Source organism: Lates calcarifer, linkage group LG23 (assembly GCF_001640805.2).
Source record: "Lates calcarifer isolate ASB-BC8 linkage group LG23, TLL_Latcal_v3, whole genome shotgun sequence".
Taxonomy (NCBI): Eukaryota; Metazoa; Chordata; class Actinopteri; family Centropomidae; genus Lates; species Lates calcarifer.
In genome coordinates, this window is record NC_066855.1 from 15127638 (window position 1) to 15142754 (window position 15117).

The 15117-nt window shown below is 41.0% G+C and overlaps 1 protein-coding gene across 4 annotated transcripts in view; it reads right to left on the reverse strand.

Moving 5' to 3' along the window:
* thrab (thyroid hormone receptor alpha b) overlaps positions 1-15117 on the reverse strand; it is a 203875-nt gene that overhangs the window by 37597 nt on the left and 151161 nt on the right. For all 4 annotated transcript variants that reach the window (XM_051066199.1, XM_051066200.1, XM_051066197.1 and 1 more), the window contains one exon: positions 2920-3286. In XM_051066199.1, the coding sequence (XP_050922156.1) occupies positions 2920-2975 (56 nt within the window). In that variant the 5' untranslated portion in view covers positions 2976-3286. The remainder of the gene's footprint in view (positions 1-2919; positions 3287-15117) is intronic.

A 15117-nucleotide genomic window follows, 5' to 3' on the forward strand; every position in this document is an offset into this window, starting at 1 on the left:
ACACCCATATCCTGCATAGAGCAAACCAAATGAAACACCCTCTTCTTTTGACAAAAACATGGGTAATTAAATAACTCCCATTCTATTCAACCTGATAGCACTGATTTAGTTTTAAAGACTAATTTAATATTAAAATCTCCAGTGATGTAGTGAGTCATAAAATCCATAGCAAGAGAGAAAATAACAACGCCCTTACCCTGGGCATTACAGGACATCCTCGTCCAGGGGAAGGAAAAGCTGAATCTTGTTTATGTTTTCAGTTGCACCACAGACATACTGTACTGTAGCATGGCAGGGGAAATACTCTAATCAACACAGAGAGGCATGGGCTGTGGTAACATTAAAGGCATTAAGGAAGAACACACGGGAGACCTAACTTTTAAGTCACAGGAGGTAAAAAAAACAAAACATTAATAAATTTTAGATTCAGTATATGGCTTGGGAAAGGATCAGGATGCAAATGTTGTGTCTTTATAGTCCATAGGACCCTATTTTTCTCTACATGTCTGTTTGGTAAATTGATGCATAGAGAGGTTTTGGTATGGTCCCTGTCATGAACACTGCAGCGTTACTATCGTCCATCTTAAGCTATTTACACCTGAGGAAAACAGTTCAAAACTGTGGTGAACATGAAATTCAGAAGAGCATGGATACTCCGCCTAACAAGTTAAAAGAGATATTTTAAGAAATAACATTTACATGCAAATCCTGCATCTGATCCACCTTAGTGACTCCATCTGATGTGCTACGTAATTAAATCATTAGAATCACTTATTGTCACCGAGTTTGTCTTTGCAGCACCAGGAGGTTTGCTGCCTGAGAAAAACTGAATGAACTGAGCTCTGTGATCTGCTCTCATGCATGTTTGACTCTGAGGACTCAGAGGACTACAGAGGATAAAAACAGGCCTCTTGAAGAACACCAGCAACAAAGATTCCTTCATACAACAAACCACACAACACTATGTGCAAGCCTTTGCCACTGTTAATGCAACACGGTGCAAGCAGCCTTGCGTCAGATGTGGCAACATAGAGAAGTGATGCAAGCAGAAATGCTGCAACTGCATTCATATTTTAAACCATATCTAGCATGACATAAACTGTGTAGCTATTTATGCATCTTAATGAGTCATCAGGCCAATATATGATCAGTTATATGAAGAAAACTGTACAAAGTAGCATTCAACTTTTTTGTGTCAGCAGTTCAGACACATCAAAAAGTGACCATCCAGTATGTCTTTTTTTTTTCTTATTGTCAGGTTTGATTATTAAAACAAAAATTGAGCTGAAACTGCTTGTGCACATATCAAACAAACTTCAGTTTATAGGTACAGGGTGTCATATTCTCTGTTTGCATTCTGGTAACCATAGCATCACTTCAATGAGACAGACCAGTTAAAAAATAACAGGCTTACAACATGCAGAGGGGAGGGCCAGTGAGTTCCTAAAGTCCACTGTCATGCAGACACACCACTGAAAACCACTCAAAGCAATAACCGCTCTAGTATGAAGCCCAATTCCTTGTGCTTTTAATTATCCCTGAGGTGCAAAACACTGCAGCCAGTACATGGTACAGGTGCTGGAACACCAGCAGAGATGCATAGAATACTTAAACCCGAACATGAAACAGAAAGGCTGGTGCATTCACATCCATGACCACACCAACTGTCCTGCTATTCCCCCCCCCCAGCGACAAAGCTGTTAATCTCCTGACAGGTGTCCATGTTAGCTGAGGAATCTATCAACGCTCCAGATTGGCTTTCTTAACACCAGCTTATGGAGACTCCAGCACATGGAGACACAGTGGAGGGGAATCTGACACTCCATTCTGGGCAGCAGCTTGTCTCTCCACATGATAATAAACACATCACTCATGTTATCATATGTTATCATATTGTTGATAGTATTACATCAATTTATGTTTCATTGTGGAATTTAATTTTGAAAAGATTCAGGGGTGAGAAGAGTAATGGCCTGTCTTGTGCTGCCTTCACGTGCTCCCTCTTATCCACTTATCCGCTGACTGAAACCCACCATAGATAAGAGTGCTTTGTTTTTGTTTAACAAAATAAATAAGGCCATAAACTTACAAAAAGTTTCTTCTGTTCAAATTGTTTGTGCACTTGTGAAAGACAAGTCATCTGAACTACAACTTGAATCTTTCCCAGACAGAGATGAACTTAATAATGTAATGTTTTAACTTAAAGGAAATAATGTCCCCTGGAATTATCATTGCATTCTGTAAATTAACTGAACTCTTCTCTTAAAGCCAAAGCAGATTGATATTGACTGATAACCCTTTCCTTTTACCCAGAGGCCTCTTCCATACAAAGGGCCCCTTCCTCTAGCTGCAGCACTATGAGAGAGGCTCCATTCCACTAATATTATGTTTTCATTAATGAGAAGGGGCTTAAACAGAGCCGTGTTTGTTTGTGTTTGGGCTGGCCCGACTGGCTCCGCTTCTCAAGAAATGAAGGGGTAAGGGGAGGAGTGTCGTCTGGTTCAGATGTAGCTACAGGCCTAAGTTCTCTGAAAACAATTCAGATGAGAGGAAGAGAGTGGTTGGGAGGGGGTGAAAAGGCTGCTCCGTTGTTTAACTTGGTGGGGAAAAAAATGATCCAGAGATGTAAAAACAGAGAGCGCTATGAGAAAGATTTAAACGATAAAAGAGACTGAAAAATAGAGATTCCCTTTTGGGTGTCCTCAGAAAACCTCCCCCAAATATAACACCATTGACAGAATGCCATTCCTGCTTCATTCCACATCAGGAAAGAGATGGTAACGATTTCCACAATGGTTTGGTGTGACTTGTGGTTGTGGTAAAACCTTTGACTATTGGCCTGACCAACATGAAATAATAACAGCCAAGCTGAGAAAACAAAGACAACAATGTTTGAAGCTGTACAACTGTCCAACTCACCGTTTCTCTTCTCCCTCTGATGGGTTAGGGTCCTGCTCCTTGGGCATGTGTTCCATTCACCTTAATTCCATCCAGCAGCCAATTATGAGAGACTGAGGCAAGCCCCACCCTCGGATGCACACTTGTCATTCGCCAGTTGGGAGGGGTCAGTCAGTGAAACATGACAGGGTCCCGTCCCTGGGGGCTTAGGAGGGAGGGGGTGGGAGGGGTCTCCAAAAGGAGCTGACCCCCTCTGAGGTTAGCGTACTGCTTGGTGTGAAGCTGCAAGATGTGGAAGATGTCGGAGGTAAATCGGCAGGCCCTGGGGCTGGAGGGGCTGGAGATGGATGTCGGTATCAGGGATATGGAGAGTGGAGGGGGATCCCGTCTGGAGGAAGACAAAGAACACAGTGAGATTACAGCATCTGTGGAGCTGAAATAATTAATCGATTGGGTCAGAAACTTAATCTCCAGCTGTCCTGATGATTAATTATGTTGTTTTTTTGAGCAAAAGTGATGAAAAATAAACTTCCAAATGAAACTTCTATGAAATGTGATCGTTGTTCATAGAAACAGGAAACTGTGATGAGCATTTTTCACTGAAATGTTACAAACTAAATTTCTTGAAAATGACGATAATCAGCAGCTACAGACCTAACTGTCTCTTTGATGAAAAAGCTGATACCAAAATGTCTTTTTTGCTATGCATTTATCAAGCTTCTGTTAACAGTGTCCAACAATTTAATATCAAGGCAAAATTTATTCTGAATATGGTCTTAGAAATGTCCAGAATTTTAAGAAGCCTTTACAAATTATACTAAACTGTGGCTTATTTATACCAAGTACACATATTTTTTAGTTTGGCTCTGTGATACTAGTACCAATGGATTCTCTCAAAGAGTCTTGGAGAGGAAGCTGCCAAGCTATGAACCACTCAGATCTAAAGCACTGCAAAGGCTACTGTTGCCAGTAGCCCATCTTTATTACCTGATCCAGTGAATCCGACTGGTCCCTCAATTTGAGACCCAAATCCAATGCAAAACCCCAATTGCTGCTTTATATTCAGCCTTCACCGACTATTACACAAAGCTAATGCAAAGCATAGGGTACACTGTGTCCCCTTCATTCTCTCCAGAAGACATTGCGTAACTACTTAGAACACACAACATACATAGATGCAGATGACTGGCACAGTAAGAGGGAGAAAAAGAGAAATTTTGAAACAGATTCCACTCGAACGGCCAAATCCCAAGCCCAAAATTGTAGCCAACAAAATGTCCCAAACCTGACAAGTCTGGGTTTTTGTGCCAGACCTCTAAAGAGATCACTCTGTTTGTCTTATATACATTTCTGGAGTTGATATGCTACTTTGCAGGTGACTAAATAAGAGCTTCCCTGAATGCTTCACCACATGTTGTGTCTATACAGTGTGTTGCTGTGAACTCCACCAAGTCTCCCATGTGAGTGAGTCTCACATTCCATATAACATTACATGACCCACAGTCACATGAAACAGAGGCTTTTCCTCATGCTGCCAGCAGTGGAGGGATTCTTCCAAGTCACACACCAAGTTAAGACTGGACATGGTGGCCTGGAGGTCAGAGGTGACACTCTACAACCATCTGCTGCTACAATTGATAGTTCTTAGAAAACTGCTTATGGAATTTCACCTCTGACGCAGGGTTAAGTAGCTTTAAGATGAGCAGTTGAATCTATGTGAAAGAGCATGTGTGTTTGTGTGTGTATGTGTGTGTAAGTGCTCAGAGGGTCTTGAACCATTAGCCCGTGCCTCCCTCCTCTGTTGTCCAAGGAAGGCTTTATTCTTTGCTCCGCTAATCCCTAGTTCAATGCCTTTCTAATCCCGAACAGTGGGATACAGGGCATGAGAATGGCTTTAGACATAACTGATATTATTATTGCTTTTACAACTAAAAGAGAGATTATAAGCAACTTTCAAAACATCCTTTCTCAGCAGGGCAGAGAAGCACTTCATCACCTCTGTGCAGGGTAACTTTTTTGGACTTTTTGTACAGCAGAAGGCGACTGATCCACATCCCAAAACCTTGTGTGTGTGCTGATGGCATATTCAGAAAATAATAATAATTCAAATAAAATTTGTACTTTTAAGTGTCTCAAAAATTCAGATTATACAAGAAACAGGACAGTAATGACATAAGCTCCGGAGGCCTATACCACCAATGGAGTATGCTTTATCAAATGCCTTCTCACCTATCACATCGACTGTTGATACAAGCAGCATTAAGCCTCGCTGCTGTTGTTTGTGTTTGTCGCACAAACAATTAGTTGTTTATCACACTGGGACAGAGATGACAGGATGAGAGACGGGGCCCATTGTTTGATTAGTGCCTGAAATCGATTCTAAGTTACAGCAAATAAATGAGCAGATGTCCCAACTCATTCGGAGAAACATGGAATTTCACACAGCGTGGCATAACACTGTTGGTTGTGTATTATTTGTAATTTAAGATGTCTCCTTACAACATTCAACATCTGCTGCAAAGTAGGAGCAACAAGCTACGTTAACTAGCTCATCCCCACGTAGATACTGGACTTCCTGGAGAAAATATGAATGTATCACTGCATAGAAATAAAAACAATTTCCTCTTGTGGGGTAATTACAATTTTGATCAAATGTACAAAAGTATAAAAAAACACCAAGAACAGACAGTATATATTGATTCCTAAGAAATAATTTTAATTTTAGTTGGACTTAAAGGGAGGAATCCACCAAAAAACACCTTTAACAATATAGATTAATTTTAAGGGCAGTTTATTTTTCTTAATCCCACAGGTGAAAAACACTGCATCATGGTATTTCTAGACAAAAACACAACAGTAGTAAAATCTTTGAAAGATTTCCTCTCACTCAAAATCATTTAGTTTCCTTCTTTCATCTCAGCTACTGTGTCCTTGTACGTCCTTGGTCCCACCCAGAAAAATTATTCTTAGATTAATATCCCCCTATATCCAGGGTCAGTTTGTCAAGTGGTCTGGGGCCCAGAAAAGAGTACAGAGTATGCTTGTGGAAAGACAGCGAGAAATAGGAGATAAGGATAAAGTGAGAAAGGAAGAGGGAACGAAAGAGAGAGTGAGATAAAATGGGATAATATAGTATGTTCTGGAGAAAGGCACTTAGGTAAAGTTGATGAAATGGGGAAAAAAAGGGACTTCATTTAGGCCACTGTTGGAATGGAGACAAAATAAACCCACTCATCGGGGTTAGGAGACATGTAATAGGAAGGAGAAACAGAGCGTGGTCAAAAGCATATTTAGGGCATTCAGCTGTTTCTAAGCACTAATGTACGTATATAGATAAATATCTGTGATTATAATATCAGTTACAGATCTATAATACAACCCTTTATGGTCACATCAATGAGCGATAAAACATAAAAACTCAGCTCATTGGGTGTATCATAGTGTGACTGTATCCAGGACATAAATCATGTGAAACATGTGATTCCTTAATGTCAAATAAGTGAAGAATGGCTTTAGTGGAAAGTGTTTTGGTTAACCTTTGAATGTCAGCCAAGTTAAAGTGATACTACAAGCAAAAAGGGACCCTTTTAAAGATGATGCCTTAATGCATTTTATCGCTTATTTGATAGGGACCAGTAGATAAGCAGACTGAACTGAACTGAACTCAACCCCAGGACATCCTGTCATGTAGTTATGCATTCTTAAACCACTTGTTCTCAAAATCTGTCTTCTGAGTATCAAACACATTACACTTAAAAAGTAACATCAATAAGTTTCCTAAAAGGAAGAGATCAGCAGCTAGTCATATTTTGATGCTGCGATGACAGACAGGTTGGAATTATAACTCTCAGATCCAATATTTTTATTTTTATTACATCTTTGCAATGTCAGATTCAAGAAGTTGCATAGATCAAATTAGTGGTTTGCGATCAAAGTGTGACATTTCCTGTAAGAACAAAATCAAACATATAGGTTCTCACATGTTTTACAACACCACCATTTTTATAGAGTGCACATGCACACCTACACACAATACAGCTCACATGGCTCAGCCACATGCACCTTGAGTTTCTTACAGTTTAGTTTAGTACAGCCTCTAAATTTTAATTGGGTCCCACAAACACTAGCATTTTCCCTCAAGCAGGTTTCACCTTTAATTGCAAGCTCTGAAATACAGACTTTAAAATGCATCAAAAGAATAACTAGTGAATACATGTTGATGCCTGGAGAAGCTTTGAATTAATTAAACATGACCTACTCCCCCTCTCCTCTGTTTCAGGCCAAAGAGATCGATTTCCCTCTGTTCATCAGAAAGAGAGCAGAAAAAAAGAGGTGGATGAATTTCCTCAGAATTACACAGGGCAGTGTGAAATCACTAAGTTCAAGGATGTTTAGGTTGTGCTTTGATAGAAAGAAATCAATTGGAATTGTTATTAAAGAGATGGGGTGCTGAAACAATATTTAGGAACTTAGGTGTAGTACTGATACCACGAGCAGAAAGAGGGGGATGAAAGCCATTGATGAAGGGTAGAATTTTGCTGCTTTTTGTTCGGTAGAAGAACAAAATAAGCAGCGCTCGCCCATCTCTCATTACCACTGAGGTGCCCGCGAGCAAGTGTGACTGCTCACAGCAGCTTCAATAAATGCTACTTTCTGGCTTCCAAGCCCTGGCAGCACATCACCCCTATCCTCATTCATCTCCATTGGCTCCTGTTTAAGTCATGCACCACCTACAAGGTCCTTCTCCTCACCTATAAATCCCTCAGTGCCCTGGCCCCCCAGAAACTGTCTGACCTGCTCCATCCATAAACACAGTCCTGGATGCTGCGATCCTCAGCCATGGGTCTGCTTTCCATCCCTCACACTAATCTCCATACCTTTGGGGACAGAGCCTTCGGTGTGGCAGCTCCCACCCTCTGGACCTCTCTCCTATCACAACTCTGCAACACCCCATCCCTGGACTCTTTCAAGAAACTCCTCAAAACTCACCTCTTCAACAAGTCCTACGACCTCTAGCCTCTTTGTTTATTTGTGTGTCCTGTGTCTTGTTTTTTATAAAGTGTCCTTGAGTTAAAACGCGCAATATAAATCTAAGTTATTACTATTATTATACAGCCATCTTGAATTGTTGTAATGTGAATGCTCTACCCTCTGCTCCACATGACACAAATGGGTCTGAGAGTATAAAACAGGTGTTCCTGACAGAGAGTGCTGCTGAAAAAATATGGTTAACTGATAAAGACTGTCCAACTATCCTTTTAAATCTAGATATTATCTAGATGTTGGGACCTGCAGTAAACCTGTTTGACAGGATTTATCATTTAGACAGATACAGATACAACTGCAGTGATACATTCACTAAACCTGACAACAATTACGTTGATTTCACAGTAAGTAAAAAGCAAACCTCTTGTTTCAGTGCCTGACTTCAGTGAAGGAGCCAGAAAGAACACTCAGTAGATTCTCTTTTTCACTAATGGAGAAGGGTGTGTGGCATTTTCCCCCCTGCATGACTTTTTTCAAATTCTAGACCATTTAAATGTCACAGCTGCACACCAATTTGGAGGGAAAAAAAAGAGTCTCATACTTTACAATTTGATTCAGGGCTCTAAATCATGCATTTTAACGGGGGCAACCCAGTCCACAAGATACCCCTTAAAGCTACTGCATGCTTCCTGCAGCTGCTGGCGTGTTCTGATGTGCAGCAGATACTCTGAAACAGACTTTTTTGTCAATGTTCACTCAAAATCTTCATCTCTTTTCATTTCAAATAACTTAAAATAATCACATAACAACTGGGGAGACAGCAGGATTAGAGTGCAGCAGGTAGAGTGTAATACCTAAGTGTATCTGCAGTAGAAGATGCCGCATGCATGCTCAGCTGCAGGGAGCAAGTATCAGCCCTTAAGCTCCTTGAGGAGAAGCCTTGTTAAAATTCACACCATGACAGCAAACGTGGAGGTCAGTGCTCCCAACTCCCAAAGGAGCCCCGCGTAATTAGTGGTTAAGTAATGGAGCAGGGCAGGGCCAAGTTGTTGATGTGGTGCATGAAGTTTGATCATGGAGGTGGGAAAGGGGGGAGGGTAGGTGGGTGTTAGTACCCCAGGGTCACAAGCTGTCAAAGGCAAAGAGATCATATTTCATGTAACGTCTCTGCCCAATCTCTCGCCAGGCTAATTACTGTCAGGGGATTCTTAATGGGTGCTAATACGTCACAGCTAAGTGACTAAATGCTACCTCTACAGCCATCTCTGAAAATGTGACCTTGAGTTTTTGAGTAAGCACAAATACAGACGTCCACATTCATAAAAATGTTACTACTCAACTTACATATGTATACACATGTTGATTTGGAATGTCATGCAAATGCAAACGACTTAGAAACTGCATACAGCCGTTAGTTTTTATGGTAGGAGCAAATGACACCTGACTGAGCAGCTTGTCTGCTTGAAGCAGGAGGCTGTTCAAAAAATGGCAAGACATAAATCTCTGGTTTCTAACTGTTTGAACTTTGACCTACTTTGACACTGAGCTTTCAAGCTACAATCAGTAGCACTCACTTCGTCTTGTGTATCCCAAATTCAGATGCTGAACAAGCAAACAGTACTTCCTTTAAACTCTGACATGTTCTTTTTATTGTAATGTTGAGACCATGGTTTTTGTCATTACAACAGATTTCTGAAGAGCCCTCATCAGTGTGTATATCCTCAAGTCTTTATATAGTACACACACTAAGTCTGTCAGTGTTGACTTGCGAAAACAGGAACACAGTGTCCTACCTTGACTGTGCTGGTAACAGTATGTTTCTCATTCTGTTTGCATGACCAGTATGTCTGTTTTGATGTACATATAGATACATCTGCACCAGCCAAGGACACCTGGGACAAACTGGGCACAGTGCCACATGGCATCATACTGCTATTTATGTATTTTTTTGTTCTCCTCTTCTCTTCTCCAGTTCTCCAGTCTGCCTTATCTGTCCTTTCACAAACTTTCTCTCCTCATCTCCTTTATTTTTCTTTCAGACCTATTTTTGCTGTTCTTCTACAGATCTTTCTATCTCTATACATCAGACTGTCTTCACCTTGCTCATATAAAACTCTCTGGTTGTCTGCATGTCACTTTCAAAACTAATGATGATAATGACTATGATAAGGCTTCTAAAACAAAAGCCCTGGGAAAGCTGAACGTCTGCGACAGCTCAGTTACTTTTGATCCCTTGTTAACATCATGCCAAATTTACTCTGTGCTACATCAACAATCCAGCTAAGGATGGATTGCTGAATTACCCTACTGGTCTCTGAAGTGACTTAATATCTCTGTAAGAAAATCAATCAAACAACTTTAAAAAGATGTAGAACACAGACAAAGAGAAGCAAAACAAAGAGACAAAAAATGACCACAAAGAGACACAAAGAAGATGCTAAATGAGGGCAACAACATGAACACAAAGGGAAGCAAAATAGCTGCAAAGAGACAGAAAACAACTACAAAGAAACACAAAGCAACTCCTGAGACACTTGACTAAAAATGAGAATGTGTGTCTTTCAGTCTGGGTGTGTTGCTCCTGTGTAAGAGGGCTAAACCGCCCATGACTGCAACAGGGTCCCTTGAGGTGGCCAGAGATGAAGACATTAAAGCAGGAAAGCAAGTGCAGAAGAGTCTGAAGAAAGACATTTGGATGTGTAGAGATGAGCAGTGCTTGTTCACATACAAAAAGGCAGACGGGAGCTCTTTTCAAAACTTTGTTCACCCACAAGAGTCACACAATCACACCAGAAGCTGCCCCATGCAACCACAGTGTTCTGACACCAGCCACTGAGCAGAACCACAGGGAAGATTCCTCTGTGGCACCTCAGCAGTCATCACCAGCAAGTTGTTAGGGGAAGTGTAAAGGGAAGGCCAGTGGCACAGCTAGGCAGAGCTGGCTGGCGCCTGGCACTAAGACTAATGAGCAGTCAAAGACATAAATTTACACAAGACATCTGCATACTTTCAGGGCACGGCTAACTCCCTAATGATGCTGCCAGCCTCTCCTTTCTTTCCTCTCAGCATTACAAAGTCTCTCATTCTTATCACTTTATCGTCCCATTACACCAGACAACATGTAAATGTTAATGAGTAGCATCATGATAGGCTGATATAAGTACAACAGATGTTCTGTGAATTTTGTGTCTTGTTTTTCTGTTCTTTTTCCTCTTATCTTCCTTTGCACATCTTTTGAGGTTTGAGGATTATTTAATGGATTAATCATTCAGCTTTCAAAGTGTCAGAAATGATGAAAATACAAATTACAAGTGCCAAGATATATTCCATTAACGATGATATAAGGCAGAATATAGCAGCAACTTCTCCCATTTGAGAAACTAGAACCTGTAAATATTGGTATTTTTACTTGACAACTTGCTGAAACCACTAATCTCTTAAAGATTTTTCAACTTTGTTGTAGTACTGGACAATACTTTATAGTTTGTCACACCAGAGAGTAGGACAGTTCTTGTTATGGCATGTAGCTATCACATATGTTTTATTAAAAGGCATATTTCTTTAAGGTAAATTAGCCAAGAAAATGCATCTGGTGTCAGTACAATATTACACAGATTCATACAGTATGCTTCAGTATTTCATATCTGTTATTTTGAGATTTTTCTAAACTATTTAAACATGACAACTTAACGCAGACAGTAGCTGCAATTTCTGCATGCATTAGTGGTGACACAGAAACATAAAAGTATGCTTGGATTTATTTTTAAAAGGCTTATATACAGACAGACAAATTAGGCTAAGTGTGGTGGGAACATCCATGGACATTCTGTGGCTGGTTTGTGTAACTGTTGGGAGTAAACATAAAATGGTACATTTTGTCAGCAGGGGATAAATGAGGCAATGTATACTTTTACAAGACCAATGTACATGGAAAGATAAAAATGCATCTGTCTGCTTATAGGCGATGTGAGCCAAGGCCAAAGATTAAAGTACATCTATAGATAATGTTAACATATTAACTTTTAAAGTACTAAGCACTGGCGAGAAGGAAAAAAAGAAAAGAAAAGAAAAACAATCTGCTCTTCTCTCTCCCACGTCTAGTTTCTCCTCTCTCTCTCTACCTCTCTCATCCCTCCTCTTCCCACCTCCATTGGCCGGGACAAGCTAAGGTGATGCCAAGAATGTGACTGCATTTGGAAAACAGATCCAGCTCGCTTCTCTTTTTTTCTCTTCTTCTCTTTTCCTCCACTTGCATTTTTTTCTTCTTAAGGTGGACCCATGAGTGCTGAGGAGCCCTCTGACACTACCATAGACTGCAGCTGACATTTTCAGAGGGATCAAACTATCTGCAGATTGCTGCCTTTTTGTTGAGCTCATCGTGTGGCTAATCCTGTCCTCTTTCCACCCAGCACTCCAGAACAGACACTCAGCTGTTCCCCCCCCACCCCCCACCCCAATCAGACCACCTTAAGAAAAACTGCACTGTCTGTGAAACTGTTGGCTGTATGTATGTGTGCTTTCCACAATTATCTTCCTGGAGATGTCCACTTCCCTAGACTTGCTCATTTCCTCACAGCTGATGGATTTGTCTAACTGTAACAAGACAACACAGAGATGAAGTGAGATTTTAAGATAGTTGCTAAATTGCTTTGGAGGAGAATTATAGGTCATTTAAAGGTCTTTTATAAGGAGGGGCTTGTACAGTTTCCATTTGTACACAGTTACTGTCTCTGTGTTTGCACATGCTGTTTATTAGCCTGTTAAAGAGGACATTAGCCTCTTTGACAATATGGCTACCTAAAAAAATGAGAGGGAATGGTAAGACATGTCGAAACCAAGTAAGAAACCGTTCACTTATGCCAAACATTTTACTGATTTGAATGCCAGAGATTCGTTACTTAATTTGCAAAATATGAATATGCACACGCATGCACATACTCATACTGCTGTGTTGATTGAATCCCTGTGTCAGTACCAAAGTTTCATTTTGGGAAGGAGGGAAAGGTGTGTGTGAGTGTGTGTGTGTGGTGTACCTGTGTGTCAGCATGTGTGCAGGTGGTATAATTAGATTGGGTAGCAGAGTAGGGAATTCCATTTTCAGTGTGTCGGTGCATGCAGGTGTATTACATTATTAATGTGTGTGTGTGTGTCAGAGTAATACATGAGTGTGTATCCAACATTAGGCAGATTGAGCTGGCAGTGCTAACATAGCAGGCCAGAGGAGAGGTTGTGAGTGTGTGGGGTGTCTGGGCACAGAGCCTAACCTGCAGCTCCATGGGGTGTGTGCAGAGACACACACACACGCACAGGCTGTGACTGCATGGCTAACTTTGTCCAACTGTGCCAGCAATCTGGGCAATCACTCCGCTCTGCCTTCCTGCCCGTTTCCCTCGCCTCATCTCTCTGCTGCACACACACAGGTGTTGTTGCCATGCCAATAGCCCGGGGAGAGGTCTCCTTTTCCCAAATTAGCAATGGGGCAACAGGGAAACCCCCAAAAGGCCATAGAGAGGACAGGCTTATCTAAAATACCCAAAACTATCAACATATGTTTCCTACTGAAAGAGCAAGGAAAAAAAAGATGATGCATATTTGTTTTCTCCCGCACAAACATTCTATACACATTAAAACGAGCCTTCAGCTAGTTTTTCAAAATGGCTATCAAGATGTCTGTGAATTCAAAAATAAAGGGAAAACCCAGAGACTTTGAAAGATGTGGGATTCATTAATTAAGCTCCTGCGAAATAAGCCCATGGAGGATTCCCCGTCACAAGAAGTGTATCTGTCTAAAATAAAAAGTTTTGATTTCATTAATATAAGTGCACCATTATTAGTTTGCTAATTAGTTAGTTAGTACTTTTGTCTTTCACCTGACTTTTTCATGTTTCATATTTTCCTTATACATGTACTTTTTTCTTCATTGTGTTCTGTTTGTCCTTCACTTTAAATACAAAAACTGAATAAGTACACCAACTTGACAAGCTTTGACGATGTATTAATACACATGAGCATCCATTTTAAACTGTCTTTTGTTTAATATAAAAGCACACTCAGAAACACATGGAATCGCAGATGCCTGTCTCCCAAAGTGGTTGTGAAACAACAATTGTGTGCGTATGTGCATATAGTGTTGCACTGTGCAAGCCTGGCAGTGAGTATTATGTGTGTGTTTTCAGTATGTGTATTGTGCGCTCAGTTTCTTGGAGTTTACAAACGCGGCTGGGATCCAGGCACCAGCCGCAGCTCAAATAAAACAAACCAGACTCGCGTCAGGCATATAAACAAGGGCACAAATAAAATGATATAAATAAATATGTGCAAATTTATCAAGCAAAATAGCAAAGCCTCAACAAATTGGGATGGGTTTCTGCTTGAGAGGGGGAGCCAGTCTGAGCTCTGTGGGGAGAGAAACATTAGGATGCAGCCCGCAGCTCGTCTGGTTTCTTCACTGAAACAGGTCTGCTTGTTTCTGTCTCAGTGTCTGTGTTAGCTGCTGACTGCAGACCTCAGCCAGGAAAACACTGTGGACATGGCAGAGAGGTGTTGCTTTAGCTATGGCTGAAGGTAGGAGGTCCAGGGTGGCTCCTAGCATATGGGTGGGTCCTACGAGGTTTCATTAGCCTGATTATTAGGCCAGTAAGCATGCACTGGCTCTTGGTACAGGTCCAAATATAACCAGCAACTTATTCATTCAGCTGCCTGGCCTGGGTCCTGGCTCTGCTAAGTGCTATACAGTATGTGTCCAAGCAGCACATAGGTAAGAGCCTGCGAAGTGCATGCATGATGCTAACTGGTCTCCCATCACCCTGTATAAGATGACACCCAGTGACAACACTGAGGCTGCCCTGACTGTATTTGACATTTCAGCCCCACCAAGGAGCTCAACCAAATGAGGAGTGAGCTGTGAGTCAGTTGTTCAGGTCATGTGCATGCTAGCCTCTTCTCCAAGTTTAAAGAGGACAGATGTACAGATGTATAAGCAAGGGAGTTCACACCAGGCTCTGGGTGTTTACTGACTATGCTCCAATACAGTGCTTCGGCTGGACTGTTGTCTATTTGATTCATATCATTGCAGAAGACTGTCAGTGTATTGTTTCAAATGACTGCAGTTACATTATCCTTTTTAAAATGAAAATTCAGTATCTTCTAATACATTTTTACTCTGCTTTATCTGTCAGTATTTAACTGCCACTTGTGATTTATATTTTCATATTGCACTAAAAACTGTGCAAA